The sequence below is a fragment of the Myotis daubentonii genome, chromosome 10, assembly GCF_963259705.1.
Source record: "Myotis daubentonii chromosome 10, mMyoDau2.1, whole genome shotgun sequence".
In the NCBI taxonomy this organism is placed as follows: domain Eukaryota; kingdom Metazoa; phylum Chordata; class Mammalia; order Chiroptera; family Vespertilionidae; genus Myotis; species Myotis daubentonii.
In genome coordinates, this window is record NC_081849.1 from 72354982 (window position 1) to 72380358 (window position 25377).

The 25377-nt window shown below is 34.9% G+C and overlaps 1 protein-coding gene across 5 annotated transcripts in view; it reads left to right on the forward strand.

The window, feature by feature from the left end:
- KMT2E (lysine methyltransferase 2E (inactive)) overlaps positions 1-25377 on the forward strand; it is a 91405-nt gene that overhangs the window by 41512 nt on the left and 24516 nt on the right. For 4 of the 5 annotated variants that reach the window (XM_059712772.1, XM_059712771.1, XM_059712773.1 and 1 more), the window contains 10 exons: positions 6540-6654; positions 8556-8785; positions 11823-11903; positions 13825-13883; positions 15280-15452; positions 15788-15826; positions 18979-19209; positions 19333-19463; positions 21065-21182; positions 22129-22238. In XM_059712772.1, the coding sequence (XP_059568755.1) occupies positions 6540-6654; positions 8556-8785; positions 11823-11903; positions 13825-13883; positions 15280-15452; positions 15788-15826; positions 18979-19209; positions 19333-19463; positions 21065-21182; positions 22129-22238 (1287 nt within the window). The remainder of the gene's footprint in view (positions 1-6539; positions 6655-8555; positions 8786-11822; positions 11904-13824; positions 13884-15279; positions 15453-15787; positions 15827-18978; positions 19210-19332; positions 19464-21064; positions 21183-22128; positions 22239-25377) is intronic. The other variant, XM_059712774.1, reaches the window with a different exon arrangement.

Below are 25377 nucleotides of genomic sequence, written 5' to 3' on the forward strand. Positions count from 1 at the left end.
TATTACTCAGGTAGATGTATCCTTTTCTTGAACCCCCTAGAAACTAGATTCTAAAATCTGACCTTTTCAACTCCTTCAAGGAGATCTTTCTAGATTCAACTAAACATTTCAGACTTACAAAACTATCATAAACCATACTTAGCACTACTCTACATGGTATGTAGGACAAGAGCCACAGCTTGTCAGAGATTAATATCAGATGTTGCTCTCTATGTGAGACCATGTAGGAATACAGCCCGCCATCCAGGAACTATTTTCTTTGGCTCCCAAGGTGACTAGTCAGGTACAAGGAGACAAGATCCACATTGGACTCGTGTGAGAGTCTCCCAGATTTAGAAGTCTCATGTCCCTTAGTAGCCAGTATTTCTTGCCACAAGCATAGACTTCTAGGTTCCTTCAAGGGACATGCCAGTTAGTAGTTACTGCATTTGGGGGAAGTTCTGTTCTGTGGCATCTACATCAAGTATTTATAGTTTTTCCAGTCCAGTTACAATTAATTTCCCAATCAAGGGCTATTTTTATTAATGTACCTAGCAATACAGTAAATTATCAGGTTTTTTTTAGTGAACGGAGGTAGAAAGTTAACTAATGATCAAAGTCTCGCCCTAGCCAGTTTGGTTCAGTGGATAAAGCATTGGCCTGTAGACTGAAGGGTCCCAGGTTCGATTCTGGTCAAGGGCACGTGCCAGGTTGTAGTCTCGATCCCTAGTAGGGGACATGCAGCAGGCAGCTGATCAATGATTATCATTCATCATTGATGTTTCTCTCTCTCTCTCCCTCCCTCTTCCTCTCTGAAATCAATAAAAAATATATTTAAAAAAAAGACTCATGCTGAAGAGGAAAGGTGGGTTTTTTTGTTTTGTTTTTAAATTCTCACCTGAGGATGTTTTGATTGATTTTTAGAGAGAAAAAAAGGGGGAGAGAAACATCGACATGAAAGAGAAACATTGAATCGTTGCCTCCCATACCTGCCCCAACTGGGGATCGAACCCAAAGCCTTTTGATGCAAAGAATGATGCTCTAATCAATTGAGCCACTTGGCCCGGGCAAGAGGAAAGGGTTTTGTTAATCATTTATCCATCTATACCTTTTTCATGGCATTATCCTATTGGTGGATTTTGTATACCCATCTCTTTTTGCTAACTTACTGCTCCTTCCAAGATCAGAATCTCTTTGAGAGATATGAGTATGTTTTATATATTTTTTTATTCTCTCCAGCATCTAAGAAGGTACCTTAAACATGTAGTGAACATTATCATAGAACTATTTGTTGAATTACAGTTTTGTGTACTCCTTTGACTGTAAGTTAAATCCACCAAAAAACTGAGACAAAAATTATGTGAATGGGATTTATAGATGGCAACAAAGTGTAGGGATGAACTTTGTTCCCTTACAAAGATTTTTTTTTAAAATGTGTTTTTATTGATTTTTACAGAGATAGGAAGGAAGAGAGTTAGATAGGAAAATCAATAAGAGAGAAACATTGATTGGTTGCCTTCTGCACAGACCTCATTGGAGATTGATTGAGCCCGAACCCAGACATGTGCCCTGAACGGGTTCGATTCTTGGTGCATGGGTCAATGCTCAATCACTGAGCCACACCAGCTGGGCCCTTTACAGAGGTTTTGAGTAAAATAGTCACTTCTCTCCAAGGAACTCACATACTACTTTTTGGTTTAACCTGTTGGATATTAAACTGTGTGAGCAATGAATCTAATGCATTGTGTCAGATCTTGTTAATATATGTAAACCTTACATACATATATATAGTATTAAGTATTCCATAAAATTGTGTGGATTTTTCATTGACATGCTTAAGGCTAAATATATCTTTATATAGCCCTTGTAAAAATATTTGAAACCAGAAACTTTAAAATTATTAATTTAAAAACAATTTAAACATTTATAGTTTTTCTGCTGCCAATGACACTGATTCCTTGCTTAATAGCTTTTGTATTGAAATTATGAATGGTTTAAGCAGAAATTGGAACTAAAACTAGAACATTAATCCCATTATGTTACACCATTTTCTATCTATATTCTATTTTGCTTATAGTAAATAATCTTTTCTGCAGTAATAAGTCCTTGTCTCCTAGAGTTTATAATGTCAATAAAAGAAATCAAGAAAGTAATGTATAGAAAAATGATTTATGTATGTATATTGCTCTGTATTCCTGTTAGATTAATGATACATAAATTTTCAGTGTAACAATAAAACTTACTTTGTTTTTCTGATTAATTTAATGTCCTGGATTACCAACTTAGAATTTTAAAACATTATTATATCCACATTACAGGTTTATGATTACAGATTATATTTCTTGATGTAAAGTTTATTCTAGTATGTGAAAAATTCAGATGTATGTATGGACTCAACTTTAAGAAAATATATTTTAAAAATCTGCTTTACAAAGGAACCATTTTATTTCAAGGCACCTATTTCAACATAATTCTGGGAGTTATGGGAGTATAGTTCAAAAAATAAACTTTATAAGGAGTTTATTTTAGTACACATTACATATTTATTGCTTAATTAAATGATTTACATATTAACAATGTTTTGATATCTTACATATTTAGTGATTTATTTAGAATATGTCCAGCTCGACTCATATTTAGAACCATTTGTTGAGAGTGAGAGAGGAATGGAGAGTGAGAGAGATTTGTTGTTTCACTTATTAATACATTCATTGGTCGAGTCTAGTATGTGCCCTGACTGGGGATTGAACCTGAATCCTTGATTTATCGGGACAATGCTCTAATTGAGCTACTGGGCCAGGACCACTTAGAACCACTTTATTAGAAGTTTGAATTATTGTGGAGTTAAGTTTTTAAAATAATTTAAAAGCAACTTCAGACTGAATAGTCAGTTACATTTGGGCATTTCTGATCAAATAAGTAGTGTTACACATCTGTATAATGCATTATAATTGAGAAAATTCTTTTTCGTATTCTTTGTATCATTTGCGCTTCATTCATATTGCTGGAAAGAAGGTGAAGTACAGGTATATTTATTTCCACTTTACAAATAAGAAACTCAAATTTAGAAATATCTATTGAATGGCCAGCCACAGACATGTTAAGTCCCAATTCTGTATTCTTTCTACTGGAGAAAACTTGTTAATTTTGATGGAGTTTGGGAGAGAAAATAAATGCATGTGAGAAGGTGGTGGGCAGCATACAAAAATATTACATAAAAAGTAATACATTAACAATACAGTAAATAAGTGCTATATGTACCCATAGGCTTTGTAAAATTACTAGAGGCCCAATGCATGAAATTCGTGCTAGAGTAGGCCTTCTTCCCCCGGCTGCCAGCACCAGCTTCCCTCCAGCCCCCAGGACCCTGGCTTCCCTCACAGCCCAGCTTCATCTGGAGGTTGGTTATCCAGAAGGACGTCCAGTCTAATTAGCATATTATGCTTTTATTATTATAGATGATGAGTTGAAGCAATCAGGAAAGTGCTTCTTAAAGAGCACTTTGAAGTAAGCCTTGAGAAATGTGTTGAAATTAAAGGGTTAAGAGAGATTCCACACACAGATGTTTAGAAATGCTGAAGACATCTTCCTGAGTTGGGAGGAAAAGAGATAGTATGCCATTCTTCCAGGTACCCATTGTGTAAAATATATTAAATGTAAGATTTTAAAGTAACTTGGGGAACCTAAGAAAACATTTTTTAGTAAAGAAATACAAAACTACATACAGCAGTAGGGAGAACAGTATAATTATCCCAAGTGGCCCTTACTCAGCTTTAGCATTATTCACAGTTTTGCCAACCTTGTTTTCTCTATCCTAAAGTTTTATTTAAAGTATTATAAAGCAAATCCTCACATCTTTTAAAGCAAATCCTTACACCTATATATTCTTCAGTGTACATCACTAACAGATAGGGACTTTTTAAAAAAACCACAATACGATTATCTCAGTATTATAACAATTAAGAATATTTCCTTAATATAAAGTACCCTTAAATACCAGCTCATCTTCAGCTTTCCCTCACTTGTCTCAAAAATGGCTTTTTGTAATTGGTGTGTTCAAATTGGGATCCAAACAAGATCCATACATTGTATTTGATTGAAATGTCTCTTGAATCTCTTTTCATCTGTGACAACCTTTTAAATTTGACACCATATACACCCTGTTGAAGAAACTGGTCATTTGGCCTATAAAAGTTTCAACATTCTGAATTTGATATGTAATATTCTACCTGGCATTTAGAACTAGAGATGTGATTAGCCTCAAATTCCACTCCCCACTTTCCTCTCATTTTTCTTTTTAGCATGATATTTTCTATGTTGGACTTTGTAATTTCTATTGCATAGCATTAGAAGAGGCACATAATAAACTTGGTTGTCTAGCTTGGTAGTGATAAGTGATCAACAGGCTGTTGTTAACCTTATCTATTCATCAGCTTTCAATCTTTCAAGATTTTAGCTTCCATAGTTATCTCTTGCCTAAATCCATGATCTCTTAGGGGTTGCAGATTGTTACTTGATGATAAATGTTATACCAGCATACTAAGTCAGTATTTATGTGAATATACAGAAACTGGCTAAACAGAGCACTGTAGCAACTATTGACAAAAATTATTATTGCATATTTAGTCCTGTCATTAAAAATTTATTAAAGATTTGTGATACTATTTCAGGAGGTTTTGAGGAAAACTTCTTTGACTTTAATATCGTGATTTTTATTAGTATGAGTTTCTGTTGAACTGTTATACATATGTAAACATGGTAGGTTTGCTCAGATTTAATTATTGTTTTCTATTGATTGGACATTTGAATGATTTCTGCTCTTATATCTAGTTTTATGAAGAGTATTTCAATGAACATCTCAATCCTGCAAGTCTTTAATAGTGGGATTACTTTCTTGTGATAAATTTCCAAAGATGGTGTTACTGGACCAAAGGATGTTTGACTTTTGGTATTGGTCACATTGTCTTCAGATTTATGGTGTTCTGGCAATGAAGAGCTTTGAGGATATCTATCATCATGGGACGTTTTAAGAACTCTTCTATGTATATCTGTTGTCCAACAATTGTTAATGTGTTTTTTGAAATATATTTTTATTGATTTCAGAGGGAGAGGGAGAGAAATAGAAACATCAGTGATGAGAGAGAATCATTGACCCGCTGTTTCCTGCACGTCCCCCACTGGGGATGGAGCCCGCAACCCAAGCATGTGCCTCCAGAATCAAACCGTGACCTCCTGGTTCATAGCATGATGCTCAACTTGTTAACCTTTTAAAAATTACTTTTAGTAAGAAGTGTTATTAGAAATAAGGATCTTATACTTACCTGGCAGGGAAGATACCATAAGAAATGAGGATGTTGATAAAGTATTTCTGCCTTTTTACATTGCCAGCTTATCAGTGCTGCAGCTTTAATTTGAATCATGAGGTTATGCAAAGTATTTATGATTTGTTTACATGCTGTACTAAAAGCTTTATTTTTTATTTCTAACTCCAAAATATAAAAGTTTTGGCAGTACTCGTTTGAAATATATTCAGTGTTTAATCTAAATCCTTAAGAGTTAATCTGGAAATTCCTCCACTGTGTCGACCTTGCCAATATCACCACTCCCTAAATTTGTAAGATTTCTCCTCAGGATTAACATAAGGAGTGTTAGTGTGTCAGCCAGATAGCCAGGGGCTGGGAGAGGCCGCTGGGCCTGGAGGGTACATGGGAGACTTGACAAACCCAGACCAGCAAACACAGGCCCACATGACGGAGTGGGGACAGGACCCCCAGGGTGTGGTCTGACCAGCCCCCCAGCGCCCCGGGCAGCCTGGCAGCGTGAGGAGGTGTGTGTGGGACCCGAGGAGGGGGCTGTGCTCCTGCCCAGGGTGGTAGGCAGGGGTGTCACCCTCTGAACTCCCAAATAAGAGTCACATGGCTCCACTTTGGCCTGCCAAGCTGCCCATCACATTACATGGGAGTGTATTTCCTTTCCTTGTAAATAAACCTTCACTCTGCTGCTTAAAAAAAAAAGTTTCTACTCTGGCCATAATTCCTACATGTTGTATTAATAATAGTAATGTAGATCAGGAATTGCTAAAATCTACTTCTTCTGTCTATGTAATTTAAAAATATATATTTTTATTGATTTCAGAGAGGAAGGGAGAGGGGGAGAGAGACAAACATCAATTATGACAGAGAATCATTGACCAGCTGCCTCCCACACCCCCCACCACTGGACATCGACAACTCAGGCATGTGCCCTAACTGGGAATCGAACTGTAACCTCCTGGTTCATAGGTCAATACCCAACCACTGAGCCACAGCAGCAGACAGGACATTTATTTTAATTAAACAAAAGTTTTATCATATGGAATCTAGATAGGATATATCTTATCCACAGGGTGTCTGTCTACTACAAAAAGACATTTTATTGGCAATGGCAAAATAAATAATGACTCTCAGTTACAACAAGACATTTTATTTGTATAGCCAATAAACTAAGTGCTTATAATTTTAAGTTGATTAAAAGGAAAAAAATGAATGGAATTCTCTTTGATACAACTTTTTCCCCTCCAGACCAGAATCCGTAGAAGCTAGCCCTGTGGTAGTTGAGAAATCCAACAGTTATCCCCACCAGTTGTATACCAGCAGCTCGCATCATTCACACAGTTACATTGGTTTGCCCTATGCGGTAAGTGTCAAGCATTTCTTAAGAAGGGTGTGTGTGTGTGTGTGTGTGTGTGTGTGTGTGTGTGTTTTGAAGGCTATTTCTTATATCTAGAAGTTGAAAGTAGATGTGTGTGGCATTGTACTTAAAACTGAATACTTGGAAAACATACTTGTTTTATACTATCTAAACAGGTACATAATTAATAGCTTAATATTTCATTGATCTAACTATATTCAAGGAGTTACAATTCTATAAGGAATTCTTTAGAAGTGTTATTATTACTGTTATTTTGTATTTTATGCTATTAATAGCTTGGTGTTAAAATACATTCTTTCTTTTCTTTCTTTTTGTTTGTTTTGTTAATCCGATGATATTTTTTCATTGATTTTTAGAGAGAGTAGAAGGGAGGGGGAGAGAAAGAGAGAGACATGAACATCAATGTGAGAGAGACACATCGATTGATTGTCTCCTGGACTCGCCCAGGGCTGGGGATTGAGCCTGCAACCAAGGTAGATGCCCTTGCCCAGAATTGAACCTGGGACCCTTCAGTCCAAGGGCCAACACTCTATCCACTGAGCCAAACCGGCTAGGGCACATTCCTCTACTGTTACCATAATGGAGAACATTATGTAAGTGAAATAAGCCAGTCAGAGAAAGGCAAGTACCATAGGATTTCACTCATATGTCTAATTTAATGAACAAACTGAACTACCAAGCAAACTAGAGACAGACTCAGAGCAGACAGACAGCTTTGTTGGGGGTGGGGGGTGGGGGGTGGGGAACGCTGTTGCGAGTGGTGAAAAGATTGAGGGGGAAAAAAATAGAGAACTCATGGACATGGACAACAGTGTGGTGATTGTGGGGGTGGAGGTGGAAGAGGGCATAGAGGGTATAAATGGTTATGGAAAAAAAAGACTAAGTAAAATTGTCCTATCTACTGTTAATTCTAAATTATATAGTAATTTATATAGTAAATTATATATTTACTATTTATGGAGCACTTACGTGCCAGACTCTGTGGTGAGTATTTTTGCATATACCTCATTTAATCTTCAAAAACAACCTCATGAGATAAGGTGTAATTTTCATCTCTGTTTCATAGCTAAGAAAATGAAAGCTTATCTTACTTGACTTACTCAGTGTTACATAGCTAGTAAGGGGCAGAGCTTAGATCAGAACAGTTGCAGAACTGGACACATTTGTGATATTATTAAGGTATAATTATGAAAGATTTTTACTATTTGGACCAGAATAAAAAATACCCAATTTTAGAAAAATCTCCTATTAATACTTTATAGGGATAATATGTCTTTTGTAGTTGTTTTGTTATTCTTTAGCCTTCACATTCCTGAGTTCTTTTTACTTCTGTTCTCACATCTTGCACCTGATTTTACCTAGAAGGCGAAGCTATGTAACCAATAGGACTGTGAAGATATCTTCTGATTTGGGGGATGAGAGGGTAGAGTTTGAGGGAAATCATTGTGAAGGTGATCAAGGTTATAGATTGACATTTTCACTCACTACTATGGTTTAATATTTAGCTTCACCAAGTCATTATTTTAGAGCTATTAAGAAAGAAATGGCTCTAGCTGGTTTGGCTCAGTGGATAGAATGTCGGCCTGCGAACTGAACGGTCCCAGGTTCAATTCCAGGTACAGGCACATGCCTGGGATACAGGCTCGATCCCCAGTGGCGGGTGTGAATGAGGCAGCCAATCAATGAGTCTCTCTCATCATTGATGTTTCTCTCTATCTCTCTCTCCCTCTCCCTTCCTCTCTGAAATAAATGTTTAAAAAGAAAGAAAGAAATGGGCCATTTTCATATATCTTGAATATTCAAATTAAGGATTGAATTTTAACTTGCTTATTAGTTCATATTATTGTTGAAATTATATTGTGCTGTATTTGTGTTCAATAATCCAGGACCATAATTACGGTGCTCGTCCTCCTCCAACACCTCCGGCCTCACCTCCTCCATCAGTTCTTATTAGCAAAAATGAAGTAGGCATATTTACCACTCCTAATTTTGATGAAACTTCCAGTGCTACTACAATCAGCACATCTGAAGATGGAAGTTATGGTACTGATGTAACCAGGTGCATATGCGGTTTTACACATGATGATGGATACATGATCTGTTGTGACAAATGCAGGTAAAATATTTCACACCATTAGTTTATTTTTGTTGACTGTTACTACTTTTGATTGTTAATGTTGGAAAAGATAAAGTCACTTTTGAGGGAATTATGAAAGCATTTTTAAGTGAGACCTCTGCTATTATCAGTGCAGTCTGTTTTGCTCCAAAAAAAAGCCCCTATGGGAAAAATCTGTCTTAAAATTGATTAGAACTCCTCATTATTAATTATTAGACAATCAGTTTTGATCATTATTCATATAGGATCACATCTCTCTTGTCACTCTTTTAATAGTAATATAAAAACATAAAGTAGTAGACAAGATAGAAATGAGAAGAGAATTGAGTCCTGTGTATTTCTTTTGGAATTATTTGTGCTGTATAGTCAACTGTGATTTTCCAGTTTGGGGGAAATTATACATTTTGATTGATGTTTGTTTGACCTGACTCTCTCACCTCCTTTTGACTTGAACCTTGCAGCACTCTGGAGTCTCCTTGAACCAGAACCACAGTCTCCCCTCCCCCAACCCTGGTTCAACCACCAAGAAAGGCCTCTTCCCCTAGAGAAGGTGTGATTGGGACAGAAAGTGGGGCTTTGTTTTCTTTTTCCTTTCTTTCTTTCTTTTTTTTTTTTTCCTGGTGGGAGGGAGTTGGGGAGGATGGAGAGGGAACAGTAGGATTTCAGCCTGAAAGTTACTGAGTCCATCCCCTGCAGAGTGTGGGAATCAAACTATTTAAGCAGTGCACTGTAGTGGGTTAGAAAGTTTGATAGTTTTACAGAATTCCCTGGGTCTGGTGCTTATGTCATAGCTTTGTTATTTGATTTGAAATAGTCCATTGTGAGTATAAATATGCATCCTAGAGCCAAATGTAAATTACTTTGCATTATTTTGTAATATTGTTACCATTTATTAGATTAAGTGATTAAGGTTTGGATGTTATTGTTATATAAACATGCAGTTAGGGTTATATTTCAAAAAGTTGGTTTAACTTTGCCAAAAGGGGGGAAAAGGTAGTCTTAAGTGGAATGTGAAATTTGATATTATTTTTATGGAAAGTTGTAATTTTAATACTTGAGTTAATACTCATAAAAACATATTAATAAAAACATTTTTAAATTTAAAAATAAATTCTCATTAACCTGTGACACATATCAGTACCATGAGCAATCACTTCAGTAAATTTAAAAAATTAAAAAATAACCTTAGTGATAACTTGTTATCCTCATTATTTTTATTAGCTACTTACTAGAATATCTTTCAATTCATATTTTAACCAGTAATATAAAATAGCTTTCTTTTAGCTGATTTTGTCTGTGATAAGTTACATACCATTTGCAATGTTTTTATTTTAATGCATAATCTAAAGTGTTTTTATTTAATTACATTGATCTATATAGAATATAGAATAATCCCTATTAGAAAATAATGAAATAGTCCCTAGGATTTATACCTATCTACAAAATCTTGAAGGAACAGTTCACAGTTTTTGTATTACTCAAGGTATTTGCTTCTCAGCAACTGCTGTCTTTGTTATGAATCTTTTTTATCATTCTATTTTTTTACTGCTTAACTTGTAGTGTATTGCATTTCTCTTTTATTCTTGTTTTTTTATTGCCTCTGTATTTTCATATACTCAATGCTCATTCTTACTGCTCATTCTCATCTCTTTCAAATTTGACATCTAGAGCTCTGATTATTTATTTTCTAGTTCTGTTTTCTGTATGACATCATTGCTTATCCCCCAAATTTAACTTAATTTGTTATTCTAACCCTCCCTTTAAAATGCTCTGCCTTTTTAAAAAATAAATATTTTTATTTCAGAGAGGAAGAGAGAGGGAAAGAGGGATATAAACATCAATGATGAGAGAGAATCATTGATAGGCTGCCTCCTGCATGCCACCCACTGGGAATTGAGCCTGAAAACTGGGCATGTGCCCTGACCGGGAATCGAACTCTGACCTTCTGTTTCATACTCAACCACTGAGACACACTGGCTGGGCATGCCTTTGTTTGTTCTTTTTCCTCCCTCTGCCCCCACATCTTTGATATATATAGGCATATATTCCATTGCCTTCCACCTTCTACTAGTTCTTATCCCAAGATTTTCGGTTAAGTGAAGAACAACAGTATGATATTGTTAATTTCATAGCTTTATATATTAGAAGTAGCTAATTATGTAAAAATGACTTTTTTAGAAATAGGCATATATGTCAACTTTAGACCAATTAAAGTCACAAATTGAAAAGTTTGCCTCAAGCCGGTCCATGTGTTCTATTAAAAATAGAGAACAGAGTAGGTTTAGTCTCTAACCTCAGGAATGTTTTCTGGATTCATTAACTTCATCTCTGCCATCATTCTAGTTCTGTTCTCCTTTAACTCAGGTCTGGAATTTTGGAAAAGCCTCTTATTTATGGGTTGGTTTTTTTTGCTTTCAGTTTCTTCTTTGAATTAATTTATACCATCAAAGCACCTCTAATTGTTATCTGTTGCCAATTAGAAAAAATTTACACATATCCTGACATTCCAAGTCCTATATAATCTGACTATACATTACTAATCCATGTTTAGCCTTCTCTCTTTTTCAAAATGAACATTCCTCTTCATAGATATTAACCATATTCTGATTGTTGCTCCTCATATCTGCCTACTTGAAGAAAGCATTGCTATAGTAATTAATCTTTTCTTCCTAAAGACCCAAACAAGATTCTATTCAAGTTCATTGTTTTCCAGGGTGCTTTTCCCATTAACTCCAAGTAGTGTGGAGCTCTCTACTTTGTGATTGCTAATAATATTTATAATGTATATCTTTTGCAGTTTAAAATTATATTTGCTTTGTAAATTTATATTCTATATAATGTATTTGTCCTCTTGTTTTTACATCTCCTTGAGGACATATTTCTATAAATTCCTCACAGCACTTTTTAGTACTTTTACAGTATTAAATGCAAAGTAGGCACTTAAGTGATAGTTAAATGGAGTATCAAATCTTAATTTAAGGATGATTTAAAAAATACTTTATATGCTCTCCTTTTTGCTTTTTTTTTTTTTTTTAAGTGTTTGGCAACATATTGACTGCATGGGGATTGATAGGCAGCATATTCCTGACACATATCTATGTGAACGTTGTCAGCCTCGGTAAGTTGTGCATACCAATAAGATTGCTCATAATTTTACTGATATAATCTTTAGTTAAAAGAAATTTATGTATGAATAAAAATGGGTTGTTTTTTGTTTTTGTATTCTGACAATCCTAACATCAGGAAGAATCTATTGATAATGTTATAGTTAGTAGCATTTTTACTTTTTTAATGATGCATGAAATAATAGTGCATCTTCTATGTGATGCCATGTTTTTTCACTGGAATGCACTCTGTTCAAGAGTTACTAAGAGGACATTGCCTTAGTTACAGAATTTTATAGGTTTGCAGTCATGTGTTTTTCTCCCATTTCTTTTTTGTGTGTCATTGTGTGTGCACTAGGGTTCCCTTTTTTCCACATCTACCCCAGCACTTGTTTGTTGATCTATTGATAGTAGCCATTCTATCAGGTGTGAAGTGATACCTCTTTGTAGGTTTTCTTTTTCTTTTCTTTTTTTTATCACCACTTATCCCCCTTTTATCTTCTTTCACCTCCACCTACCATCCTCCCTCTGAAATTACCACACTGTTGTCCATGTCCATGAGTTCTTTCTCTTTTTTTCTTTTTTGTTCTTTTTTTTCTTTTGTATTTTTAATATATTTGTATAGATTTCAGATAGAAACATCAATGATGAGAGAGAATCATTGATTGGCTGCCTCCTGCATGTCCCTCCTGGGGATCAAGTTGTAACCTGGGCATGTGCCCTGACCAGGAATCGAACCATGACCTCCGGTTCATAGGTTGACGCTTAACTGCCGAGCCACACCTACTGGTCCTTTTGTATGTTTTAAAAAATATTTTTATTAGGATATTTCAAACCTATATAAAAATAAATAGTATACTGAATCCACATATTTCCACCACCCTGCTTCAACAATTATCAACAACCTTTTTCATTTATTTTGCTATTTCTTCTCCCCTTCACATACTATTTTAATGTAAATCCAAGATATATTATTTTATTCATATGTATCTTTATGTATTTCAAGATATATGTATTTATGTGTATGTACATAAAAGAATTTTTAAAAATAACCATAACCACAAAACAATTATCATATATGAGCCAAACCGGCTAGGGCTATTTTTTGGTGGGATAAGTAGCTGTTGTTAAATGTTATTTTAATCAATAAGAGTTGATTAAAAACTGACCTTTAGGGAAGGCAGTCAATTGAGCAATAACTGCCATCATTCTGTGATGACTAAGATAGTTATCATTGGTGCTATAGGATTGTTGCATATCCTAGTAGACATTAAGGCAAGTCTGTTACTAAGTTGTAGGCTTAGTCTACAGCCCTTATTGGTCTAGAGCGCTTATTCTCCCATCTCAAAATACTATCTAGTGTTATTTGACCTCTAGACTAATAAGTTAGACAGTAAAATATAGGGGGAAATAAAGTAAAACAATTATTATTGATGATGTAATGTACTTCATGAGTGGAGACTGAAGGAAGTTAATGAAATATTTTACTTAATTAAATGTTTAGTGTTTATTATTTCAAAAGTGGAAATAATTTTAGGCAAATGGTATAATGCAAATAGACTCTTAATTTAGTGTCATTCATTTCTTTTAAGAAATTTAATTTATAACTTTTGTTACACATGTTAACATTCTTTTCCAGACTGTTTGCTTTAAATATTCAATTAAAATTTCTTTAAAAAAGATATACTCGTTTCCTACGATAAAAAAAGATTTTTCTTAACAGTGCAATTATAGTCACTAAACTGGCATATAATGCTAATGATGCTAAATGAAATCTAATGTGAGGCAAGGGGCAATACATGTATTTTATACTGTTGATTTTTCAGTGAGAACATTAAGGAAATTGTAAGTTTGTCACATTTAAAACAAATCTGCTTTATATTTAAATTTATGGAAGTTTGATAAATAATAATCATGCTAATATTTTAAATGTAGGAGTTTGGATAAAGAGAGAGCAGTGCTACTACAACGCCGAAAAAGGGAAAATTTGTCAGGTGGGTGAAAAAGATCTATAGTAAGTAGGATTAGTGTGATTGAGAGAATAAGTGGCCTGCATATTTTTAGTCGATGGAAATACCTTATTGCTGAATGTTGATTGTATATAATTTACAGTCTCAGATAAAGATTTTTAAATATTCTTTTTTACAGATTATAGAATAAGAATGTAGGAAATATGGAAAGTAGAGGAAAATAAATAAAAAATTTTAATTGTATAGGAAAATACATAGGTAACCTATTGGTTTAAAGAAGTTAAATATGTTTGCTCTTTGAAAAGATGTGGATTCGTTAGTTTATTATTTGGAATAGTGTTTCTTTTTTTTGTTTTGTTTTTTTGTTTAAAGCTTTTTTTTTTTTAATATATTTTATTGATTTTTTACAGAGAGGAAGGGAGAGAGCTAGAGAGCTAGAAACATCGATGAGAGAGAAACATCGATCAGCTGCCTCCTGCACATCCCCTACTGGGGAAGTGCCCGCAACCCAGGTACATGCCCTTTACCGGAATCGAACCTGGGACCTTTCAGTCCGCAGGCCGACGCTCTATCCGCTGAGCCAAACCGGCTTTGGCTGGAATAGTGTTTCTTTCATTTTTAGGAACAGAATTTAGAAGTATAACATTGCAACAACTTCCATTTTGGTTTAAAACATGCTGATACCAATACAACTGGTTTTGATAATCATAGTTTATTGAACTATTCCTGTTTCATGGACATTTGGGTTGTTTTCATTTTTTGTTTTATTTTTATTACAAATAGTACTTTCAATGAAACTCTCTTGCATATGTTTTTGTGTGCTTTTGTCATTTTATCTTTGGGTAGATCCCTAGAAAAGGGATTGTTGAGTGAAAGGCTGAGTGCATATAGAATTTTGCTAGATTTGGCTACCCTTTGCAGGGAATTTTAAATTTCCTTTGCCAATGTATGCAACTGCGTGTTTCCCACAGTCACACCATCTGAGTGTGTTGTCAAACTTTTTTAGCCTTTCTAGCCTAAATATGAAAACTGACATTCATAGTTTGCATTTTTTTGTTGTTAAAATATATTTTTATTGATTTCAGAGAGGAAGGTAGGGAGAGAGAGATAGAAACATCAATGATGAGAGAGAATCATTCTCGGCTGCGTCCTGCATGCCCCGCACTGGCCTGTAACCTTGGCACGTGCCCTGACTGGGAATCATACTGTGACCACCTGGTTCATAAGTCGATGCTCAAACAACGAACCACTTCAGCCAGGCTGAAGCTTGCATTTAAATGTATCTTAATATAAGTGAAGAAGTGAAAAAAATGTGTATTTTTCAGAAAAATGGATATATAATAGTTTCTTGTGTGGAATGCTGTCTTATTGTTTGAAATAGAAGTATTACACATGCAGTAATTTTTATTTTGCCTTGAAGATGGTGATACCAGTGCAACTGAGAGTGGTGATGAGGTTCCTGTGGAATTGTATACTGCATTTCAGCATACCCCAACATCTATTACTTTAACTACTTCAAGAGTTTCTAAGGTTAATGATAAAAGAAGGAAAAAAAGTGGGGAGAAAGAACAAAACATTTCAAAATGTAAAAAAGTAAGTTTTTCAGTTTTTTTAGATGAGTAAGATAGAAAGTGGTGGGAGCTGAATTTTACAGGAATTACTATAATATTTTTTATATCCTTCTAATTTTTATCGAACAGTACTTGGAAATAAGTAATGGAAATAATTTTCCATTATTGTAATATTGATCACACAGAAAACTCAGACTTTTTCTTAGCATTGCATCATATATATTTTTTACGTTCTAACTTAAACATTCTCCTAGTTCTGGTGGTTATACTGACTTTTTGTTATTATGAGACTTCAGTGAACCGATTGATTCTTAAATATTAATTATATTCAAAACTCAGAATTCCATTTTATTTCAGGCCTTTCGTGAAGGATCTAGGAAGTCATCAAGAGTTAAGGTAAATATGTTAAATTTAAGCCCTTGTTAGCAACTGTCCATTATTCAAGAGTTTACTAAGTTGTTGTTTGTTCGTAATCTTTATGCTTTCTTCACTATGTGTCATTTCATTGCTTATTATCTTTATCAGAAGTTGGGGCATAGAGAATTCTAATTGGATAAATATGCCACTCTTGGAGTTTATTGTTAAAATAGCCAAAAGAAGGAGATATACGAACAATTTCTAATATTAAAATTTCAAGAAAACTGAATTGCAGTTACTGTTTCATTCCATGTCTCTAGTACACTTGGTGTTAATATACTAGACAATTGTATGCAAAATCACATTTGGAATTTGAAATTTTACTGCTTTGCATAGTTGGGATTCTAGTGATTTAGTCATCAGTTATTATAAAATACTATAAGATCACCATAGATCCACCATATTAATAATAGTACAAACTAGTCACTTGTACCTTGAATTAATTAGAATAAATCCTCAATTTTGTAGATGCCAAGATTGCTGAGAGAAGCAAGGCTCCCCAGCTCTGCCTCCCCCTAAGAGATAGGTTTGTGTTGGATCATAGAGGTCATCTTTACAGTGTTACTATAGCTTTTTAAATTAGGCAGTAAAGGATAATGGATTTTCCAAGTTGTCAGATGTTGAAATAGGATGTGGGCAGCATGTTACAGTATATCTGTTGTCCATGTAGTGTAATAATTACCATTATTTAATAGTAATTATAATAATTATTTATTATTCAATAATAATTATTCATTAATTCCACATTACTGGAGGATAAGCAGTTGTCCAATTATTATTATGTACTTTTATAATTCTTTCTCAAAAATGTTAATAAGTCCGAAGTTTCACAAAATGTTCTTTATATATTGAGGTTGGAATTTCATACTGTTTTTCACAATTCAACTGTAGTATATTAAATCTGGATTTATGGTATTTTCTCTGACACCGAAAATGGAGGTCTGAAAAAGATTTTGGATTAAGCTGTTAGTACAACTGATACTCCAGCTCTTTTCCTTTCTTCACAATTTATCTAATCAGTTTAAAGGAGGCTTAATGAGGAAGGAGTGTTTTACTTAACTGAAATATTTTCATTTATTATGTGACATAGTGAGTCTGTGCATTTTTAAAGATATCTTTTTCTTAATTTGAAGATATCTCTTTAAGATCATGACACCTCTACTAAGTAATTCTGTAGTGTTTATAAGATTCAAGAGATACAAAAGAGCTGTATTAAAGATTACCAGCTCAGTATAGAGTGTTTTCTGAGGCGATGGGGAGGGGAAGATGCAAAACAAAGAAAAATTTGAAAACGGATAGATTTCTTTTAAAATGCTGAGGAAAGCCTTAATATGTAGTGTCTCATTTGTATACAAATCTGTTCTTTATCAAATAGTCATTATAATGTAGAATATGTACGTATATAAAATATCAGTTAGTGAAATAAATCTATCCCAATCAAATAGTTGAGCAACTTACTATACATTTGACCCTTGAACAATGCCAGGGTTAGGGACATCAACCTCCTGCACAGTTAAAATTTCAAGTATAACTTTTGACTCCCCAAAACTTATCACTTGATGTCCAAGGAGGCTTGGTTCCAGAACACCCCCCCCCCCCCCCCCACACACACACAGATAACAAGTACTCTATATAAAATGGCTTAGATAAATGCATACAGCTAGGCCTCTGTATCTGCAGACTCCCAACCACAGATGGAAAATAATACAGGTAGTTATTGGAAGAAAATCCGCATATAAATGGACCCATGAAGTTCAAACTGTTGTTCACAGTTCAACTGTAGTTTGTTTTATTGTAGACAAGTATAGGGAAGGTTGACTGATGGTAAATTTTAGTGTTTCTGTACACATTTACATGTCTAACAGGACATATAAGGATTTTTATTATATCTATATATGATAAAATTTCAGTTCTGTTAGATTGTACATATAGACAAAATCTTTTATCAAAGTTTAATATTGTAGAAAAAAAACAAAGAACAGCATTTACAACTAAATTGAAATTTTACATTAAATTTGTTATACATTTGAATTATTCTAATGATAAGGTAAAATATTTGTTCTTATTATCTGCATTAATTGATTTTCATCCTAAGATTGCAAATAAAAATTGTAGGAGTTCAGGAAATTTTAAAAAATGTTTTTATTGATTTCAGAGAGAGGAAGGTAGAGAGGGCTAGAAACATCAATGATGACAGAGAATAATTGATAAGCTACCTCCTGTACACCCCCTGCTGGGGATCGAGCCCACAACCCGGGCATGTACCCTGACTGGGAATGGAACCCTGACCTAGTTCAGATTTTAATAAATTTTTTAAATGAATGGTAATTGTGCTTTTATATAAATTGCATTCCAGTGGGAAAAAAATGTCTCTCTTTTTTTTTTTGTAACATTAAGAAGAGAGGTATTAACTTTTTATTACTTGGCATTTAGAATTCTTATCTTACAGGTTTTAATAGGGGCTATAGAGGAGCAAGCACTTAAGCTTGAAAGTTCTTGCCCTCATTATGACCCTTGAAATTAGGCCATGGACCATTGGGGTATTTCACATTCTATGAAACATTTTATTCTCTTGTCAAATTTATTATGGGGACAATTGGAATTATACTAATTAAGATATCAAGAATATTTTTGTTATAAAATGTTAAAATTTTAGTGTATATAAAATGTTTATACTTAATATGCAATATGTGTAGTTTACATAATAATCCCATTTATTCTGGTTAAATAGAGCTGTGAGGACAGAGTAGATATTGGCAGTTTCTAAAATAAAAAATTTCATATGCTTTCTTTTTTTAAACATTAGCTGACAATGACTCAAACCTTTGGGTAGTTGCAATTTTATTGATAGCCTTCATTTAACTACAGTTGTGATGGTGAAACTTGAATTTCTACTATTCTGACTTAACTCAGCTTCCTTCAGTTTTCCAACTCATATTTGTGTGGCATGTAGTATAAAAATGTAGTAAACCGCTCATTTATGGCGCTCTTTTTATTTTTTACTAGGACCAACTTAAAAAGCCTAACATTAATGTCTAGTTTATATCTTATATAGTCATTGATTTTGTATTTATATGTATGTATAAATATTTGAAGTCCAGATATTAATGCTTAGTTTGTTGTGATTTTAGGGTTCAGCTCCAGAGATTGATCCTTCATCTGATGGTTCAAATTTTGGATGGGAGACAAAAATCAAAGCATGGATGGATCGATATGAAGAGGCAAATAATAACCAGTATAGCGAGGGTGTTCAGAGAGAGGCACAAAGATTAGCTCTGAGATTAGGCAATGGAAATGACAAAAAAGAGATAAATAAATCAAATTTGAATACCAACAATTCGCTCTTCAAGCCTCCTGTAGAGGTAAATATGTCATTTGCCAAAATGTTATAAAACAAAAACCTTATTTTTTCTACTCTATATCTTAAAGTAGTTAGACTAAAAGCATTAAGGTTTAATTAATCTCAACATTTCTCCAATTTTTAGAGCCATATACAAAAAAATAAGAAAATTCTGAAATCTGCAAAAGATTTGCCTCCTGATGCACTTATCATTGAATATAGAGGAAAATTTATGCTAAGAGAACAATTTGAAGCAAATGGATATTTCTTTAAGAGGTATATGCATTTATTTTCCCATATTTTCTATTGTTCTGTATTGAATTTTTTGCTGTTTTTAACCAAGATGCTGTGTTTTATATGTATTTTGTTTTCCTAAGAGATCATTTTAGTATTTAAAACAGTAGTGTAGTTGAACAGTAACTAATAATTTTTGAACTATAATACAATATAAAAATGCAGATATATTCCTGTCTCTTACCCATTTTTATCTTGCTGACACTAAAACAATCTACTTCAAAGATAAACTATAGCAATGTAGGTGGATATTAATTAAAAACTCGATTACCTGAGATTATAAGGTAATTTCCATCCAGCACCATTCCTAATTCCTTGTAATATAATTGCTAGAACCTGAAAAGACCATTGGTGCCTACCACCGGCAAAACCTCTTCCTCTTTATTAGATGATAGATTTGATCTTACATTATTGCCACCATTATAAACTCCCACACTCTAGGTATGAAATGGCTTTGGAGGCCTCTCCTATGGTTTGTGATTTTGGGAGGAAATTGATGTGTTCCTATCATAGCCATTGCTTCCCTGAAGTCTAGAAGTATGTGTGTATCTCTAGAGAGATAACATTCTCAGTCTATATGCTATAATTATTAAAAATATTTGTTTATAACTTGAGCTTTTATTTAAAATACAAAAGATATATGTGAATCCTTCCCTTTTATATAGCAAATTTGACTGAAACAGAGCTACAGCTCAAACACTTAAATGCACAAAGAGATAGGGACTTTCAAAGCATCCTGTCTAATAAAGAGGTAATATGCAAATTGACCGTCACTCCAACATACAAGGTGGCCACCACAAGATGGCTGGCAGGGGAGGGCAGTTGTGGGCGATCAGGCCTGCGGGGGAGGGCAGTTGGGAGGGACCAGGCCTGAAAGGGAGGGCAGTTGGGGGCAATCAGGCCTGCAGGGGAGGGCAGTTAGGGGTGACCAGGCCAGCAGAGGATGGCAGTTGAGGGTGACCAGGCCTGCAGGGGAGGATCGTTGGGGGGAACCCAGGCCTGCAGTGGAGGGCAGCTGCGGGGGACCAGCCCTGCAGGATAGGGCAGTTAGGGGCAATCGGGCCAGCAGAGGAGCAGTTAGGTGTCGATTAGGCTGGCAGGGGAGTCATTAGGGGGTGATCAGGCTGGCAGGCAGGCGAGCGTTTGGGAGCCAGCAGTCCTAGATTGTGAGAGGAATGTCTGACTGCCCATTTAGGCCCGATCCCACCGGTCCCAGATTGGAGAGGGTGCAGGCTGGGTTGAGGGACATACACCGCGCCCCCCCCCCCCCCCCCGGCACGAATTTTGTGCACCGGGCTTCTAATCCAATTAGTCCAATTATAAGTCCTGTAAAGGTAATAGTCACTCCCTTCTTATCTTTGTAAACTTGAATTTCCATATCCAGTTAATTATCTTTGACTTATGTAAGGATATAGGAATAGGTAAAAACCTTATTAGCTAGAACTAGCCTAGTGGTTAAGAGTAGGTTTTGGTATCAAGCTTTTTTATATTCAATTTCTTGATTTCACTACTTACTGTAAGTCTTTTAGAAGTTTCTTAAACTCAAAATGTTAACGGTTTATAATGCATTACTTTCTTTGTAGACCATACCCTTTTGTTTTATTCTATTCTAAATTTCATGGGCTAGAAATGTGTGTTGATGCAAGGACTTTTGGGAATGAGGCTCGGTTCATCAGGCGTTCTTGTACACCCAATGCAGAGGTAAGCTTATAGAAATCTTTTTGGGAGGCAGGGGTTGGAGGGGTATGTGGAATTTGAGTATTAACCACAGAAGTATGGTAGCCTAAAAACACTTTTTAACTGTTGATGCATTTTATACTCCAGCATCTTTCCATTGTGAAAATTTAGGTGATATTGGCTTTGAGGTCTTAAAAATTACTTTACACATTGAAGAAATTTTGATGTTTCTTGTAGGAGGAAATATTAGATTGTTTATCCTAGAAGATTCTGTATATATGGGTCAAATATATGTTTTAATTTGATCAAGGTAGATGACAACGCTGAAAGCTAAAATGATTTTATTATGTGCTACGATAAAATTGCGTTTTAATTTTGAGTATATTTCTGGTTTTGTTGTTTTTCATGGAAAAATAAAAGTTTTTAATTTTATTGTTATATAATGTTACACTTAAGAATGTAAGTTTTGAAGCCAGACTTACTAGATTCATGTCTTCTCTTTGACTAGCTAGATTTATAATTTTGTGCTTCAGTTTTATCTGTAAAAAGGTGTTATGAGAACTAAAGTGGTCATGTAAAGTGCCTAGAGCAGTGTCTGTCATAGAAAAACTACAGTGTTAACTGTACCATTACTGCATTTCATCAGGTTAAAGATGCCATCACTTTAAAAACTCCCTATTTCAGAGATGCTAAAAGGTGAAAAAATATGCATTGTAGAATTTATAAAATACGGTATTTTCTTTTCAGTACTACATGGTGGGCTGTAGAGCTTGCATCAGACTTTCATTGATGTACCACTTTCCCAGTTGATAACCACTGATTTATAGTTACAAGTCTTGTAATTAAATGCCATTATTTTCCATGTTGTATTTGTGAATTACTTTGAATGGTTTTCAAAATGGTAGGGTGCGATGCTTCTAAAGGTAAAAAGTAATCTATAGAAATATAAAATTGTTCTTTTAACTAATAGGTGAGGCATGAAATTGAAGATGGAACCATACATCTTTACATTTATTCTATACAAAATATTCCAAAGGGAACTGAAATTACTATTGCCTTTGATTTTGACTATGGGAATTGGTAAGTTCAAATCTGTAAATAAGATATCTGTTCTTTCAAAATATTTCCTTAATGTCCACAACTTTTTATTTTTATTTACAAGCATTTTGGTATCAGCTTCCATTACAGCAAAGCTGCTTAGTTCTTTTCCATACATTCCTAATTACTACTGTGATGAAAATGCTAATAGTAATTATGACTAGTAATCCTGATTCAGCCATACAACACTGACCTTATTTTTTTAAATATGCAGTTGTTTTATTATTCTGTAAAAGGTAGTAAAATATACTTAACAAACTTTCCCTTTTTAAAACTACAACACTGACCTTGTTTATGTAAGAATTTTCCCCTTCTTTTATGTGGTGAGCCGGCATGGCCATGGCATACTCAGCCCCAGGGCACCTTATGTGCCATGCCAGCTCAGCCAGGTTCAGTGACCCTGAGTTGGGGGGGAGGGGTGTGTGAAAGCATTGGGAAAAGACAGACAAGAGAATGAAAGCTGGGTCTCGGTGGGACGCTGCTCCCTGATGAGGAGACAGCACCAGCGCCCACAAGCCGTGTCTTTCTTTTATAGCAGATGCCACGAGGCAAAGTAGGGGTGTGATCATGTTGTTTACAGCATTCTCGTGAGTTCCAACCTCACTCAATTATATGCACCTGAATTCTAGCACAGTGCACGTGGGGCTACGTGTTTGGGCCATAGGTTCAAGATTACAACCACAGTCGTTGGTTATAATTGTGCTGGGAGGGCCCTGCCCTCCAGCTGGGACTTGCACGTGGCAATGAGAGGACCCTGTCCTTTCATTAGTCCGAGGCTTGAACCTGGCCAAAACACCGTAACCGCGCCCCACACTTTTATTTTTTATTTGTGTAATTGCTATGCAGTATTATATCAGTTATATTAGTTTCAGTTTGATATAGTGATTCTACATTTTTATACCTTACAACCTAATTACCCCACTAATTCTTTTAATATCTATCATGCAAATATCAAATATATTTCTATATTCCTTCACCTTTTTCACTTATCCCTCTACCCTCCTCCTCTCTCCGAACCATCCCTTTTGGTCTCTATTTATAGTCTGTTTTTGTTTCATTCGTTGTTTTTTTTAGATTCCACATAGTGAAACCACAGAGTATTTGTCTTTCTCTGTGACTTATTTCACTTAGTGTAATATCCTTTAGGTCCATTCATGCTGTTGCCAATGGCAAAATTTCATTCTTTTTTATTGCTGTGTGTTAATCCAGTGTGTGTGTGTGTGTGTGTGTGTGTGTGTGTGTGTGTGTGTACCACATCTTTTTTATACATTCATCTATCAATGGACACCTAGGTTGTTTTCATAACTTGGCTATTGTAAATGCTGCAGTGAACGTAGGGATGCATGTATCTTTTCAAATTAGTGTTTTCATTTTCCTCTGATACTCAGAGTGTATTTAAGATTATTATGGTCGATCTAGTTTACGTTTTTTTGAGGGATTTACATACTGTTTTCCAAAGTCGCTGTGCCAGTTTGCAGCCCCACCAACAGTGCAAAGGGTCCTTCTTTCCGACACATCTTCCCCCACACGTTACTTGTTGACTTTGATAGCAGCCATTCTGACTGGTGTTATCTCATTGTGGTTTTGATTTGCATTTCATTTATGATTAGTGATGTTGAGCATCTTTTCATATGTCTGATGGCCATTTGTATATCTTCTTTCTTCTGCCCATTCTTGATTGGATTGTTTATTTTCTTGTTACTGAGTTTTATGGGTTCTTTATATATTTTGGATATAAGGCCCTTATTAGGTATGTCATTTGCAAATATCTTCTCCAATTTTGTAGGTTGTCTTTATGTTTTGTTGATGGTTTCCTTCACCGTGTAGAAGCTTTTTAATTTGATGATGTCCCCTTTGTTTATTTTGATTTGTATCACTTGCTCAAGTGGACATATTAAAAAAGATAACATTCAGACTGATGTCAGATAGTTTACCACCTCTGTTTTCAGAAGTTTTATGATTTCAGGCATTACATTTAAATCTTTAATCCATTTTGAGTTTATTTTTGTATATGAGATAAGAGAGTGGTCCAGTTTCATTTTTTTGCATGTACCTGTCCAGTTTTCCCAACACCACTTATTGAAGGGACTTTCATTTCTCCATTTTATATTCTTGCCTCCTTTGTCCCTAAATAGGATCTAGTATTTTGTATATTTTTAAATTATATGTAAATTAGAATCTGTATGATTTTTGCATTCCATCTTTTCTCAGTCATTACTTTTTGAGGTTCAGTTCTGTTATGTGTAGTTCCAGTTCATTTATTTTCACTGATGGTATTTATCTATTCCACCATTGGTGTAGCTTTAGAGTTATAAAAAAGGCTTTTATGACTTTATGAGCATGTCTTCATGTGTACATGTTCTCTCTATCGTAGGGACCTAAGGGTAGAATTGCTGTGTTGTAGAATGTGCACAGCCTCAGTTTATATTAAACATAGATGAATAACCAGTTTGTATTCCGTTTTACTTCCTTGCTCCACTTGACTCGTCTTTCTGACTTTAGGTCCATCTATGTTGTTGCCAATGGCAAAATTTCATTCTTTTTATTACTGTGTGATAATCCAGTGTGTGTGTGTGTGTGTGTATGTGTGTGTGTACACGTACCACATCTTTTTTAAAATTGATGCTAATCCATGTGAAATGGCATCCCTTTTATATTTTAACTAGAGGCCCGATGCACAAAATTCATGCAAGAGTAGGCCTTCCTTCCCCTGGCTGCCAGCACGGGCTTCCTTCTGGCACCTGGGACCCAGGCTTCCCTCAGAGCCCTGGCTTCATCCGGAAGGATGTCTGGTCTAATTAGCATATTACACTTTTATTATTATAGATTACATTATCCTTAATTGTTTTACGGAGCCAAGGATCTTTTAATGCGTTTGTGATTTTAGCTTTCCTTTCTTATGAATTGCCTAATCATTTGTTCATTTTTTCTGCTGGGTAGTCTTTTTCTTACTGACTTTTTTAAAGGGAGAGGGGTTGTTGTAAGTATTTCAGTTCATTTCCTCCTATTCTGTATTTTACTTTTTAAATTTTGTGTGGTACCCTATGGAAATGCAGAAGTTTTTAATGGTCATTTTGGTTTTTGTCAATGAAAACCCTCTTACTTTAGCATGCATTTCTAT